At 50.8% G+C, this 15168-nt stretch overlaps 7 protein-coding genes across 7 annotated transcripts; 4 read left to right on the forward strand and 3 right to left on the reverse strand.

Moving 5' to 3' along the window:
• Positions 1-379: 379 nt before the first annotated feature.
• Positions 380-2938, forward strand: N7515_000451 (putative spindle pole body associated protein SnaD; the record flags this gene model as incomplete). The annotated part of the gene is made up of 1 exon (XM_056661195.1): positions 380-2938. The coding sequence occupies one exon, from the start codon at positions 380-382 to the stop codon at positions 2936-2938; it is 2559 nt and encodes an 852-aa protein (XP_056526361.1).
• Positions 2939-3450: 512 nt separating this feature from the next.
• Positions 3451-5437, reverse strand: N7515_000452 (uncharacterized protein; the record flags this gene model as incomplete). The annotated part of the gene is made up of 3 exons (XM_056661196.1): positions 3451-4867; positions 4924-5201; positions 5255-5437. The coding sequence occupies 3 exons, from the start codon at positions 5435-5437 to the stop codon at positions 3451-3453; spliced, it is 1878 nt and encodes a 625-aa protein (XP_056526362.1).
• A 1276-nt stretch (positions 5438-6713) lies between these two features.
• N7515_000453 (uncharacterized protein) lies at positions 6714-8116 on the reverse strand (the record flags this gene model as incomplete). The annotated part of the gene is made up of 3 exons (XM_056661197.1): positions 6714-6748; positions 6798-7874; positions 7945-8116. The coding sequence occupies 3 exons, from the start codon at positions 8114-8116 to the stop codon at positions 6714-6716; spliced, it is 1284 nt and encodes a 427-aa protein (XP_056526363.1).
• Positions 8117-8472: 356 nt separating this feature from the next.
• N7515_000454 (uncharacterized protein) lies at positions 8473-8709 on the reverse strand (the record flags this gene model as incomplete). The annotated part of the gene is made up of 1 exon (XM_056661198.1): positions 8473-8709. The coding sequence occupies one exon, from the start codon at positions 8707-8709 to the stop codon at positions 8473-8475; it is 237 nt and encodes a 78-aa protein (XP_056526364.1).
• Positions 8710-8948: 239 nt separating this feature from the next.
• Positions 8949-11233, forward strand: N7515_000455 (uncharacterized protein; the record flags this gene model as incomplete). Its single annotated transcript, XM_056661199.1, is given in 5 exon segments — positions 8949-9022; positions 9079-9231; positions 9243-10343; positions 10599-10917; positions 10967-11233. Coding segments are annotated over 5 exon segments (1914 nt in total), but the record flags the coding sequence as incomplete, so codon positions are not given.
• A 651-nt stretch (positions 11234-11884) lies between these two features.
• N7515_000456 (EGFR-like transmembrane domain-containing protein) lies at positions 11885-12700 on the forward strand (the record flags this gene model as incomplete). The annotated part of the gene is made up of 1 exon (XM_056661200.1): positions 11885-12700. One exon carries the CDS (start codon positions 11885-11887, stop codon positions 12698-12700), a length of 816 nt encoding a protein of 271 aa, XP_056526366.1.
• Positions 12701-13240: 540 nt separating this feature from the next.
• On the forward strand, positions 13241-14732 carry N7515_000457 (phosphotransferase family protein; the record flags this gene model as incomplete). Its single annotated transcript, XM_056661201.1, has 2 exons — positions 13241-13880; positions 13933-14732. The coding sequence occupies 2 exons, from the start codon at positions 13241-13243 to the stop codon at positions 14730-14732; spliced, it is 1440 nt and encodes a 479-aa protein (XP_056526367.1).
• Between the last annotated feature and the right edge of the window lie 436 nt (positions 14733-15168).

A 15168-nucleotide genomic window follows, 5' to 3' on the forward strand; every position in this document is an offset into this window, starting at 1 on the left:
TAAGCTGCCTGGGAAACAGATTCACAGCTGTAAATACCAAACAAATGTGTTTACAGCAATTGCATGTAAATAGCAAATGAATGCGAAACATCGAAAGTGAACAGCCTCAAACCAATTCCCGCTAACCTCAATGAGGTAATCGATAAACATCAATAGCCTTAGGCGCCAAGATAAAACCGCCTATCGCGAGATTCTCCAACTCTTGCTTTCTCCCCCGCAACTAATATTGTTATCTCTCTATTTATCCCGGTCGCGATCGTTTTCACTGAGAGTAGCTGTTCAAAGAATCCCTCGGATTCTGTCTCACCTCTGCTTTGGCAGATCAAGCCCGTCGCGTTGCCAGCGCTAGTCTTTGCGCATCCCGCACGCGTGCGCAACCATGGCCAGCACCGGCTATACCTCGCCATTCCCAACCTCACACGACACAATTGGCCAGTCAACATTGGCAACACCTCTGTTCATGCCGTCTTCTCCACCACAACGCCCTTCCGGGTCAGTGGGCTCCCCATCAACTGCACAAACCCCGACAACTGCGCAGACTCCTACAACCGACCGCGTCACCGCGAAACATGATAACGAAGCCCAAGCGACCGACAACGGATACCATTCTGACAACGAATTGCAAAACAATCCTCGCCCTGCATCCCCACCAAGTCCAACGGGGTCAGATCTGGATGCGCGTCTTGCCGATTACACCTTGGATTTCAGTAATTTCCCGAGCGGTCAATATGCTCTCGATGGGAATGAGGAATCTCTTCCCCCGCTTCACGATGGCGTAGATAATCTGTCTGATGTCGGGGGTCCGGAAGATTTCACCGCGAACCTGGAAGGATACTTGATGGGCGATCTCGAGGATGGACCAGACGACGAGAATGACGGTGAAGTGGAAGACTACGGGACAGTGCGGCGATCTTTCCGGAAGTCGAAGCAACCTGTGATTGAGGAAGAGGCGGATTCAGGCGAATATAGTGAATTTGGACCGCCTGTGGATATGTCAACTCCCTCGCATCTGTTACATCGGGGCAGCGTTCACCGCAAAGATTCCACGCACTTGGAAGGTATCGAAGAATACCCCGATGATGATGAGTCCCAGAGTTCCGAATCTCCTTCTGTCCGAAAATTGTCGGATGCCTCGAGCCATGAATCGAAGGAACAAGAAGACCCTCAACAGCAGATTGCAGAGCTGCAACAGGCAGTGAGAGAACGGGACGAGCAATTGAAGACAAGCCGCCACCGTGTCCTCGAGGCTGTCTCTGCTGGAGAGCAGATCCGTCATCTTCAGGCAGAATTGCAGCGTAAGAATGCCATGCTGGACGAAATGCATGCCAAGGGCACCAATGAGGTTGCACTGCGTGAGCAGATCCAGTCGCTGCAAACGCAACTTGAGGAACGTGAAAAGCTACTACAACAGGCAAGCACCAATGCACCAGATCTCAACCCTCTTTTGAGCCAGATCCGTGAGATGCAACAGCAGCTCCAGGATCGAGATTCGCAGACCGCCTTGGACAAAGAGCGATTGGAAACAATTGCTCATCTGCGGCAACAGCTCAACCATTCCCAGGAGCAGGTGCGAAAGCGCGATCAGACTCTAGATGAGACATTTGCCAAGCTTGAAGAGGTCACGCGGGTCAAGGATACGCAACTGAAGGAGAAGCTCTCGGCGATCGACCAACTCCAATCTCATATTGACGATTACGGTCTTGAGGTTGAGAAACTAGAGTCGGAATTGGAGCGTGCTCACAATGACTATCAGGTCCTCGAGGAGCGATACATCGACCTGGAAATTAAGAATCGGCCTCTGGAAGAGAAGAATTCTACACTAGAAGCGAATCTCACCCGGGTCCAATCCCAGGTTGAAGCCCAGGGAAGTGCTCTCAAAGCTGCGGCTGCAGAACTTCCTGCCGGTGGCCACAGCACCTACAGCGCGATTCTCGACTTGATCAAGGATTTGGGACCCCCTGACTCACCACGCGGCTCACCACTCCCTTCACCGTTAAAGGAGAAATTTACCGATCCACAAGGTGTTCAGCAACAGGAACAACCAGACACACCGAGCATTGCCAGCTTGCAACATGAACTCCAGGAGGCAACCGCCGCACAGCAAACTGCCGAAGCCGAAGCAGCCCGTCTGCGCGATCAAGCAATCGAAACCCAGACCTTTATCAAAACCATTGAAACAGAGAACTCCCGCCTATCCAACCGCGTCAGCGAGCTCACAACGGCCCTCAACAAATCCCAACACGACCTGGCTCTATCCAGAGAACAACACGCTGAGTCCCTCGAAACCATCGCCCGTCTCCAAGAAGACAAGCTCGCCGAACCCCCCAGTCCACCCCCAACCCCCCAAACAGCCCACGGCACTCACAACCCAGAAACCCGCGGCCCCGACACCGCAGCCCTAGAAGCCAACCACCAAAGCCAAATCCGAAGCCTCCAGACCGCCCACTCAACGGCCGTCTCAACGCTACGAGCCTCACACGCCGAATCAATGCGCAAAATCCGCAACCTCCTCACAGCCGCCGAGCAACGCGAAGCCGACCTCCGCTCGGAACTCGCAACCCTCCGCTCCTCATCCGCAACCTCCGAAACACACCTGCGCAAAAGCTTCGAATCCGAACTCCGCCATCTCGAAGCCGTCATCGCTGCCAAGGATGAAACCGCCGCGGCCGTCGACCAGCGCATCGCTATGTCGGTGGACAAGCGCGAGCGCGAGTGGGAGCGTCGCATCGACTTACTCCTTAAAGAGCGGGATCGCATGGCTAAGGCTCTTATGATGAGCTGGGGTGAGAAGGAGTTGGGTCGTGGACCTGGTGCTCTGGCTGAGAATCCTGGAAAGGAGAATCGGCGGAGGGAGAGGGATGGTGAGGGGAAGAGTGGTCAGGCGTATCGCTACAAGTACCGGCAGGCGAAGTCTAAGAGCTCGGAAGCTAGGGCGTAGATTCGCGAACCTGTTTGAATGGTCTTGTCCTTGGCTGGGGTTGACATGTATGATAGGGAGGTATGGGTGTGCCATTGCGCTTTTTCGTTACGGCTATTAGCGGCGTACCTGGTGTTTATTCCTGGTATGGATTGGTCTCGCGAGTCTGTTCTGTTTACTGCGCCCTTCTGGCGAATTTGGAATTGGCTTAGCATCACATAATGGTTTTCCATTTCCTTGTTGCCTTTTTAGGGCTTGTTAGTTCACTTCTAGTTTGCCCTAACTCTTCCCATCGATTCATTCAAACCACACACGATGCAATGTCTATCAACTGCACTGTTTTATTCAGGATCTAAAGTAAAATGAAGCTAACTAGCTATGAAATAACACAGACGAAAAAAACCCCCAATATGGCTAGCCCAAGCAACTACTTAACTCTCCATTCAAATCATATAATAGAAATCAAACAGAATGATCCGACCAGCAGAACAAACACAAATTAATACCCAGTCCTTCTCAAGTTCTCTGCAGAACTAGTAAAAACTCAAACTAGTCCGATTAACCCCCCGATACTTCGTCTCATCAATAGGATTAGACGCCAACTCCGAAAACCCCTCGGAAACACGCCTCACATCATCCCCAGACGGCGGCAAATTCGACCCGGCCTCAAGAATACAGCTCAGCGGCCCATTCACGCCATGCGTACTGCTCCGCGAACGGCGCGTGCTGGGGTAAATAACCTCGACGTCGTTGTGCCGCGGCATCGGCGGCATATTGCGGCGTTGGCCTCGGCGGGAGGATTGCGCGTACCCGTTGCCTGAGCGCAGGTGGTACTGGCTTTGTGAGTGGCGAGGGGCTTGCGAGGGGTCGAAGTGGTAGGAGGCGCTGCGAGAGGGGTACGCCGTGAGGTTTTGCTGTGGGGGCATTGTTCGGCGCTGGTCTGTGGGGATGCGCGGGCGGGACTGCGAGTAGGCGCGGGGTGGGGGGCCTGGGGCGGGAATGAAATTTGGGTGGTGGGGGTGGTGGATTGAGAGGGCGGTTGAGGTGGAGGTTGTTTGGGAGCGGTGGATTTTGGGTGGTGAGGTGGGTGGGGGGCTTGGGACTACTTCTGGGGCGTCGGCGGAGTTCATTGTCATTGTTCGGGTGTGGCCTTCGGGCTTAGAGCTGGTGGGGGTTGGGGCGTTGGAGGGGGGTTGGAGGAGGGCTGGTGTTGAGGTGATTGGGGTTCCGTTTGTGGCAGGTTGGTCCGGTGGGGATTCGGGGATGGCCTTTGGCATGCTGTTTGGTGTTACGACTTGCTTTTCGACGTCTGAGGCGGTGTTGGGGTCTGCGAGGGCTCGGATTTGGGGATCCGCTGATAATGGCAGTGACAATGGGAAAGACTTTGGGAGGAGACGTCTCAGAGATGATAGGGACGACTTCGCCCGCCTGTGGCCAGTGAAGTTCGGGGGAATTGCTGGCACTTTGGGAATAGGTGCTTCTGGGAGAAGAGCGCGTAGTTCATTGGCGGTTTGCGTGGTCATGACGGTCGAGGTACGCGAAATTGGATAGTAGTCGCTGACTAGGCTCTGCGTCCCAGGCGAGATACGGTGCAGGGTATCATCGGGCGAAGCTGTCGTCCCAGATAGAATCTCTCCGTAGGTGGACCCAGGATCGGTGTTGAGTCGCAACTGAGGCCGCAGCCGGACGGGGGCAGGGTGGCGGATGCTAGGATGGCAGTTGACTCTGTTCGCAATTGGATCCGCAGACCAGAAGTCACCCCCGTTGCCATCATGTTGGCGACATAGGTAGAGAATCTCGTTTTTGAGGGTTTCTTCGCTGTCCCAGCTGTTACCAGAAATGATGCTACCATCTCTGTTCACCTCCGGGCGTTTGTAGATTCCGAGAAGCGACACATCATATGGTCGATCACAAAGCTCTCTTGCGCAGTACATAGTGCATACGGTGACCCTGTAGTATAATTGTCAGTCGACGTGTGGTAGACTGGAAATTAGCATGCAACATACATAGAGACCACTGAGACGATCACAGAAGCTCGGTGGAAGGCACAGCTGGTACCGACTCTCCAGAAAGACGCATCTGTCCCTCCTGGGAGGCAGTACACCTGCTGCGCAGCGACCACTAAACCAGCCACACTTGTAGCCAGCCAAAGCATAAGATCCAAGCGCAGCACATATGTGCATACATTATGCAAGATAGTCTTCTGTGTTCCAAATCCACCGATATTGTTATATTGCCAAGCGACCAAACTCTGGAGACTGACAAGCGGTACCGAAAGGAAAGACTTGATAAGGGTCAGCAAGAAGTACAGCGTTCGCGGATTCAAGGTGCACATACAGCGACAAGAGCAAGTACAACACTTGGTGTCATCTTCGAATCAACCTGATGGTTACCATAAAGGTAAATAACCAACACCCACTCCAAGATAGACTCAAAGAGCAGCAAGTATAGCGCAACAAAGATCACAAGCTTCGTCCATGTTCCCTCCTTTCGAGGCGTAGGTGAAAATCCAGACGCCATGATCGCGATGCGTCAAAAACCGAGAGACCGACAACTTTGGATGTCGTTCTCTTTAAGTCTGGTGGTCGGCAACGGAAAGTCGAAGAATGCCAGGATGTCGCTGGTAAAGGACAGGCGAATGAATGCGCCGGGTCGATTCCAACCCAGATGCAATCACCTTAAATTTTCATCAATTGGATGCACAGAAGAGCATACATAAGGTTAGCGACAAGAGCAGCGTGGTCAGACTAAAAAGGGAAATTCATAGTGGGCTCTTCACCCTGGAGCGCGTCGACGCGAATATAGCGTGGAGGGGAGGAATGTAGCTGCCGAGGGGTGGGCTTGGGAAGAATTCTCGAGCCTTGAGGATGATCCTCGCTTTCTATTGAGAGTGGTCGACCCATGTGAAGTTAGCTTCATAGTGTGGAATGCTGTGGACTTTCTAGTGCCAGGGGCGTATTGGAGGGTTCAGCAGTTGTTGGCTTTACCCCTGGGGATGTTCGACGTCAATTCGTTCCAGTCCCTGAGAACGGAAGACCTCGGGCTAATTTCATCCAGGAATTTAGTATCGCACTTGTGACTTATCTCCTCCGTGCATCGAAGGGTTGTTCTTGGATGGAAATGTAGGATGGGGGAGATGATCTTGGTGTAGGAGGGCCCATCACAAAGCCCTAGATCCCTCGATGACGTGGGGTCAACAACCACTTCTGCGACCACAAAATACCCGACAACTACAGCAAAGTCTTCATCTCTTCGAAGCTGTAATTATCGACTTTGAACAATGCTTCTTTTCGACTTTCTGTGAATTGTAGCTTTTCGTTCCTCTGTATGTTGGACAATGTCCCGAGGTCCGTTTCCAGGGCGCGATGCACGTGATCCGAGGGGTTGACTTGTCTGTAAGGACGAGAAATGAGCTGACCTGGATTGACAAACATTCTGACGTCTTTGACAGGCACCTGAATGCAGTGTATTCGATAGTTCTAGTTGAGGAATGTCCGATCTACTGGAAGAGATCACTTAGATTGGCCTTCAGGCTTGACACGCCACGATGAATGAGTAGATCGAGGCACTGCCAACTGGTGAGTGGATGCATACCTCCGCACTCCCACCAAATTTTGGTGTATCAAGGCGAATCCTAGAAGTGGATCTTGTCAAGGGCCGGTAATCGGAACTCATATCTATTGTGACCGCTCTCTCTTCTCTTTTCGGACTGGATGGTATCCTTCGACAGATGCTTGTCCACAGTGCTATGCCAGATCCTGTGCCAACTGGTGAATAGATGCGCTTGCACGCAGCACTACATGACTGTACAAAATAAGCCACCCGCAATGGCTAAGCAACTGTCAGTATAACGCAAGCGCTCGTCGATGAGATAACTTACCTGCAGTGATGACTCCAGACGCCATACCGGAGGCAATACCATTGGACGCGCCATTGAACAAGTTGTGTGTTTGCCCACTAAGCTTCTGATAGGTATGCCTGGCCTGGGACACCTCTGTTCGAACGGTATCAACCTCTTCCTCGTATCTCCCTAATTGGGACGTAATCTGCTGAGACGTTTTGCCTCGTCGAGCTGCATCCCTGATTACTGCCGCTAGAGACTCTTCCATCTCGAGAAGTTCTTCTTCTCTAACGGCGAGGTCGTATAAAAATTTCTTTTCCATCTCCTTGAGTCTCTTCCGCCAAGCTCGTTCTTCCTCCTCGTGCAAATCTTGCATCGACTTCCGCAGCGCTCGTCTATCCTTTTCGGCTTTCTTCAGCTGCTTTTCCAGATCCGCCTGAAGCTCCTGCAACTCAGCAACATGCTCCGCGTTACGTTGGTGGTTTTCCGCATCGACCTTAGCTCTCAGCTTTTGCAATTCCCGCTCATGTTCTTGACGAACTTTATACAAATCCCCAGCAAGCACGATACCTGCTTGGGTCTCGCCAATCATTTTCTGTTGGTCAATGATCTCACGCTGCAGTCGCAAAACCTCTGTAGTATGGTTGTCTGATTGGCGGATAAGATGTGTCACAATACGTCGCGCAGAAGTAACCTCTTCCAAGGAGTCCAGCCGGCCCTTTTCGTTGTGGCGGAACAGCTTCGCCCCTTTGGCGATGAGGTCACCAAAGAACCTTCCGTCCAAGAGTTGCTCTTCCCGCTTTGCACATAGAGACGAGTTTGTTGACCACATTGTGGTCGCTATGGCAAGATTTGCATATGACGAAAATCCACACATCGCCTTCATCATTTCAAGATTTCGCATCGTCGACCCTGACATGCGATTGTCGGATATGGGATGTAGCATCAGTATTCCGTGAATGCGCACCCCATTGGCATATGAAGCCCCGAGATACGTGGCGAGGACTCCCAATGTCTCGATGTCTGATCGGTTTGTGTCATTGAACCCCGGAGTGTCGATCAGGTAGACTCTGTGGCCATTGCAGTCGAAGTCAAATACGTCTATAGCACTGGTACCTGGTTCCTGTGTTAATTTCATTCTCTACGACCTTCACGATGGTTGATCTTGGATGGGGAACTATCTTACAAGAGTTCAGCCCGTGTCCCACGGTAACATCTTCCCCTGTGCATCGACCGACAAAGGTGCTCTTCCCTGAGCCTGTCATTCCCATAACCAGAAAGAACTTATCGCGAGTATCAGGCTTTGTGATGCCTGTAAAGGCCGCGACTCGTTGAGTTTGATTGATCGCATCAATCATTTTCTATGATTATTGTGTTAACGACCTAGCAACTGACAGAGTGAAGGGTAGAATTTTGGGGAAGAAGCCGGATTCCAGCGGTTGATTTCTACCTCAAGGGACGTTCGGCATGAATGAAGCTAAGCCTCAAATGCTACCAGTTTGCCACAAAAGAAGAACTCGTCTTAGCTCCGCCCACCCTCTCAACGGACGCCCAAAATTGAGCAGTGGCTGACAAGGCGATCCAGCTCTATCCGTGGTGTTCATTGGTCGAGCACTGGCATTGTAGGGAGACTGGGCACCTGGCCCCCGCCTTTAGGCTTAAAAGTAAGCAGCCACACGGCAACAAGATCTTCTTTTTGTGTTAACTTGTCGCGCTATTCCTCAGAGGTTCCGAGTAAATGCGCTTGCAGCGGCGAGGCACACATAAAAGTTAGAGCCCGGTGGTCGCCGCGTTCTTGCCTGCAGGAACCTCTTCCGGGCGACGTGGTCTCCATCCGCTGGTGTGATTGTGCCGAGTATGCCTGCACCTGCAGGACTTGGCGCAGCAGCAGTGGCTCGGCCGAATTAAACAGGGGAGGGCTATGGACGGCGACCATCCTGGTGCCCGGCATTTTAGATGCATGCACTCAAAAAAGGATCATGGCAGTGCTATCTATGTCTGCACCAACCCCTCACTCTAATACAGGTACAACCCACTATCCATCCGACCTACTATCGGCACGGCATCTACTGACCTGCCCATAACCTGATCCAGCTAACAATCTCCTCTCATGTCGAGTATATCGGCTTTCAGTAGTGTGTTCTCCTCTTGAGTCCAAGAAGCGAAGCAATCACTAACCTACCTACAGAAAGATCCGGAAAGCGCCGGGCACATGACACAAGCTCGGTGCAAACTCGTGGCTTCCGCGGAGGCCATGAGCCCAAGTAAGTCGCCCGAGATATACACCCCTACAGCCATTCCGTGCTGATTGGGTGACTAGACCGGGTGATGTGTTTATTGCTGTGATGGGTGTGACTGGCTCTGGAAAGAGTTCATTCATCTCCATCTGCTCAGGCGAGCCTGTCGAGATCGGACATTCCTTGGATGCATGTACGTGGAATATTATGGGAAACACCGTCTCAATCACCTTTCGGTCTCTAATAGCAAAGCAGGTACTGCGAAGGTGGACGTGTATGCGTATAAGCTCTCGTCCAGTCGAACCGTATATCTGATTGACACGCCTGGCTTTGACGATACCAATAAAAAGGATACAGTGATTTTGAGTGAGATTGCAACATGGCTTGGCGATTCCTATCAAAGCAACATTCTCCTCCATGGCATAATATACCTCCATCGCATCACCGATGTCCGGATGCCAGGATCTGCGATCAGGAACCTTGATATGTTCAGGAAGCTATGCGGCGACGACGTCTTCAAGAAAGTTATCCTTGTCACGACAATGTGGGACACAGTCTCAACCGATGTGGGGGTTCGACGTGAAACGCAGCTGAAGAAGGATGAAAAGATGTGGGCCCCTATGGTGAGGAAGGGGAGTTCCTGCCATCGACACAATAACACCGAGTCCTCCGCTAGAGATATTATACAGCTACTGGCTAAACACAACAGTCCTATTGTTACAGACATACAAAGACAGCTGGTGGACAAGAAGCTCGATCTCAATCAGACCTCTGCTGGGCAAGTCCTGCAAAGCGAGACTATGAAAGAGGCGGCGAGGTTAATGAAGGAACTACGAGAGTTCGAAGCATTAGAGCGAGAGGCTCAGCGCGAGAAGGATATGGAGAAAGAAGAGATAATGCGCGAGGAGGCTAAACAGCGTGCCGAGATGATAAAGAAGGCCAATGAGGATATGGCAGCGCTGCGAGCAAATATAGACGAGTTGCTCGCTCAACGCGATGAGCGCGAGGCACAATTGGGAAAACGGCTGGAAGAGCGGCTAGAAAGGGAAATGCAGAAGAGACAGGCTTCTTATGATCAACAAATTCAACGTCTCCGGGAAGAGAAGAAAGGTGAGGTGGAATATGTCGACGAGCAAGAGGCAGAACCGCGACGTCAATCAAGCTTCTTTAAATTTGGAAAGACGAAAGCCGAGAAAAGGGCCGAAAAAGAGAGGAAAGCTGAAGAGGCAGTTGAACAGTACTGGAAGACTAGACAACAGTCCAAGTCTCTAAGTGCAGGCTACTCTCCTTACTCGGTATCCATGGGGCGTCAACTATGCGCTCTTAGTGGCCCGAAACATTATTGGTGGTACGTATGCCGAACCGACAGATTACTGCTAGAGGTACTAAGTCACATACGTCGACAGCTCTACCAAAGGTGTGCCCAAAATTAAGTTGGGTTCCGAGTGGCTTACTGCTGTGAGTTTTGGGAGTTCTAATGAATGGATCGCTCGATACGGAGGGGGAACATGGTGTAAGAGCACATCAAGTCTCAAAGGATCCGAAGCTGACACTGGTCTCTAGACCACTCGGGACTCGAAAACTACCCATCTCTTCTCGGCAGTCTCGACCGGCACGGAATCCAGAATCTGGAATTTTGTGTCCTCGGCCCTGGACAGAAATACTATGCTCGGTGGGCGAATAATGCATGGTTTTCTCGGGCATCAGACGAACTTCACGATGTGTTGGAAGAAGTGATCAATCGACCCAATAAACCAAGAATTCGCGCTCTGGCATTTGGATACGGTAACTCCTATGTCCTTTCGTTTGGATCCGCCACGGGGACAAAAGTCAACGGCAGATGGGGCAACCACTGGAACACAAAGGGATACTATCCCGACCTGTCCGATTTCCTCTCGGGAAGCGGTCCCTTGACTATACTGGTGAGTCTGCGGAATCGCCTCCAATGCACTCCAAAGCTGACTCGAGCAGGCCGTTGCACTTGACCCGCATAGCACGACTGATTTTATCCTGGTCTACCAAGCTGCATCCGGCCAGCCATGCTTGCTGTTCTTCTGCTCTGACTCTTACAGGTGTCAAGTCATCAATAATTGGTGGGATAAGGAACGCGGGAGTTCTAAGGCTTCACCGGCTCCGACGCGTGAGGAGCCTGCAGACAATTCATTAATCTTATCAGGCGCTATGGGGGAAATGATCTCGGATACCGCACGTATCTACCTACGAGCAGTACCTATATGATAGTATGGCTGCTTCTGGTGGGTCAACGGGATATAATAACGATCTTTCGAATCATTGCTATCGGACGGCAGCCCTTCGCGCCGTATAGTCAGTCCCAGTATAAAGGTGTTCCCTTCGGTAGCATGCTTTCTGCCTTTCAGAGCGCTGCCATAAACTCAGGGGGTAGGCAAGGGTTTTTCAGATTCGTGATTCCTTCAATACTTGAGTAGCTCAGAATGACAGCCGCAACAGTGGACGGAGCAATATGATATTGCTCGCAGACACACTACTGCGTGCACGCAACGACAACTTTGCCGGAGTCTGAGAATGCACCGATCGACTCTACGAGTACCGAATCAGGAAGTGGGGAGTTCTCCATATTATACGAGCAGTATTTATCTGCCAATCACAGTAGCTGATTTGCTCACTTTCAAGCTGCGCCAGCCCCGCATTGAACCCTGAAGTGACAGCGGGCGTAGTATGATTGGATTCTCTCACTCCGACTTGGCCCCTTATGTGCATAGCTCGTTTCGTTGCTTTCCCGCGAGGGGTGCTGTTGTTGAATTAAAAATAAAGGTTGCCCCTGCAGAGACTTTGCGTTCAAAAATCTTTACCTTTGTGCCCACAAGCACATTGTTCCTCTTTATGGGTGATTCTTAATCCACAGCTATCATGGTATCTCCACTCCTTTTCTTGCTATACTTCACCTGCCTACCTTCAGTGTCTGCATGGATCTTCAGCTGGCACAACCCAGACGGCAAATTGCTGGCTGTTCAAAACGAAGGCCCCCAGGATTGCAGGAAAATAGATAACCCTAAGGGGAATGTCTTCGATTGGTCCCCGATAGAGGGACACTGGTGCATTTTCCTATACACAAACTCGGACTGCAAGGAGCCATCTGCCGGCCATACATGCAAGACCTACCCCTGGTCTGACCACGCCTCGGGTCAGCATATACTGTCATTTCAAGTGAAAAAGTATACTTCCGGCATTGAAGACTCAATATCGGATTCCCCGTCGACCACCGATGCAAATACATCATCAGCACCCACCGCAACTACCCCAGCTACCACAGACGCTAGTGACGCTGCCAGCTCTTCCTCGGTCACCCGTGTATCCTCTATACCCAGTGCATCCTCAGTCACCAGCGCATCAGCTAGCGCAGATGAGAAACATACTATATCAGGTGGTGCAATTGCTGGAATTGTTATAGGAGTCCTAGCCGCAGTGGCCATTGCTGGCATTGTTGTCTTCCTGATCTGGCGACGACGGAGGAATTCCGCATATGCCGCACAGTCAAGCACCGCCGCTCCGAGTGATACAACATCCGCGATGGCGGAACTTCCTTCGCCTGCCGCAGAACAGTCGCCTATTCCGACTAAACCAGTGTTCCGCGAGTTACACGGATCCGCCGTCGCAACTGAGATAGCTGGGGCAGAGCGGTATGAACTAAGTGGGACCGAAATTTATACAGAGAAGAAGGCTTGAACTCAAGGAAATGTATATTGATATCCTCTGACGGTGGACTGTTTATCTGTCCTATTCAATCCGTTCTCTCCCTTTCCTTCCTTTCTCTTACTTTTTCCATTGTTTCAACAGACTCAGTTCTATTTCACATTGCGCGAATAGCCCTTGTAACACTAGACTAGTACTGCGTTAGAGGGTGTTTTCTTACCTAGACTCAGACTCCAGACATCGGGATAGCATTTTCAAACCAGTTTCCAAGGTTATAATGGATATCATACCTAAATATTGACAAAACTTTTCTGTCCAGTTGGCGAGCTTCCCGTCAACTGGCAAGCCTCCCGCTAACTGGCTAGTTTTCCCAGAGTGCGGCGGACCCACCTAATCCATGGATATTGTCGGCCTCATCTGCATCCTGGTCGACAGCAAAATCCACCGCCTTTTGCAGGGGGACGACTGAAAGACCTGCGGCGGCTAATGATAAATTGTCTTTAAACACAGTGTCACTTCTCACTCAACACACCAGCCTGTTTCACTTACTTCGTAAGTCAGGCTCCTTCAACAATGGACTATAACCAAGGCCTTGATATCTCAAATCAGATCCAAGAGGACGTTTGGGTCGACGAGATCAATGAATTTCGATTAAACGGGCGTCTTTGCGAATGGATAACAGGCTTTCACCCTGAACAAATTCCATGTCAGCTGGATGGTGGCTTCTTGAATGGCTCGTACAACATCGGTCAAAAGATCATCTTTGAGGATGGTACCACATGGTTACTCCGCTTCCCTCGTGTGAAGAGCATTTGCCCTAAATACGCCGATGAAAAGGTAGTCATGGAAGTGGAGGCTCTTTCTCTTATCCGCGAAAGGACAAGTGTTCCCGTTCCAGATGTCAAAGCCTGGGGTCTTGCTGAGAGCAATCCTTTGGGTCTTGGTCCTTTCATCTTGATGGACTTTATCGACGGGGTTTGTCTCAATGACGTGTTCACTGGAGGCAATTCCAGGCTCCTCAAAAAGGAAATTCCGGACAGTGACCTTGAGATTGTGTACAGCCAGATAGCGAACTTCATGTTGCAAATTTTCGAGATCAATTTCGACCGAATCGGAAGTTTGCCCACGGCAAGGACTGGTTATTCTGCGCCTATCCGCCCTTTGACATGGAAGATACAAGAGATTGCAAAGACCGGGGGGTTGAACACTTTTGGTACGTCTAGAATCCCACAATCTCCTACATTTACTAACAAAGGTCTTTTAAGGTGATCGAACCAAGGGCTTTTCGACAACCATGGCGTACTTCCAGTACGTTATTGACCAGGACTGGCAACAACTTCGATATCAGCCGAATTCAATCACTGGCGAACTAGATGCTATCTCCAAATATGCTTCACTAAGTATTGTAAAGTCATTGATACCCCGCTTTGTGAATGCGGCGTATGAAAATGGGCCTTTTAAACTGATATGCGATGATTTCGGCCCAGCAAATATGATCGTGAAAAGCGAGAAAGATCTTACAATTGTCGGGGTTGTGGACCTTGAGTGGGTGTATGCGGGACCGGCCCAGTTGTTCGGTTCAGCTCCTTGGTGGCTTCTTCATGACCGACCGGTTAATGAAGAGTGGGATTTTGTGGACGGCAATCCTCCCGAAGCCACTAAGCGGTATATCAATTGTCTGGACATTTTTAAAGAAGCTTTGGTAAAAGAGGAGGCGAAAATGCCTAGAGAGCAGGGTACGGAACTTTCTAAGCTTGTCGAATGGTCCGAGGCTTCTGGTGCTATGTGGGTTCATATGCTCCTGTCTAGTGGGTTCTTCGACTCTTTCAGTTTTCCTTGCATGCAACTACGGCAATGCGTCGGTGCTCGGTGGTGGAGAGAACGTGTCAATGAGTTGGAAATCAGACCGGAGGTGGAACAGTTTGCGGCTCATAAGCTCCAAGACTTGGAGGAGTTTGACAAATCTGTCGATAAAATTGAGGAGCTCAAGGACTGTGTGGATCGTGGCGAGATGACGAGGGATGAGTTTATTGTGGCCATCGATGAACTTTTGGTTGTGAGGTAGCATCGTTGTTATCTGACAGCAAAACGGGGACATTATCTCATTACTACACATGCTCCAGAGCTTACGACCAAGATATTTGCTCTAATTTACTGATATATACATACAGAGCAGTTGGTTCATAAGAGGGAGGAGTTAGTGAGCACGTACACCCTCCAACACCCTGACGTGGGTGCCGAGTTCCAGACGCGGGTTTAGCGAGCTTTCAGCCAACTGGCGAGCTGCAGCCAACTGGCAAGACGAATTGCCCCAATAATCTCACGGCGACACGTTCCGGGTCTGCTCTGGTGTTTGATTAGGGGAGTTTTAGCTCGCTAGAGGTTAGCTATATCCGTTCATTACCTGATGCGATTATTAGTCCTTTCTGTTTACGTTTTCTCTTTTTGGTAGGCCGTGAGGTCAGGTGGAAAGAGCGAAAAGGCGGTCTGACACTGCAGAC

Source organism: Penicillium bovifimosum (genome assembly GCF_028826915.1).
Source record: "Penicillium bovifimosum strain IBT 22155 chromosome Unknown utg000001l_segment0_segment0, whole genome shotgun sequence".
Taxonomy (NCBI): Eukaryota; Fungi; Ascomycota; class Eurotiomycetes; order Eurotiales; family Aspergillaceae; genus Penicillium; species Penicillium bovifimosum.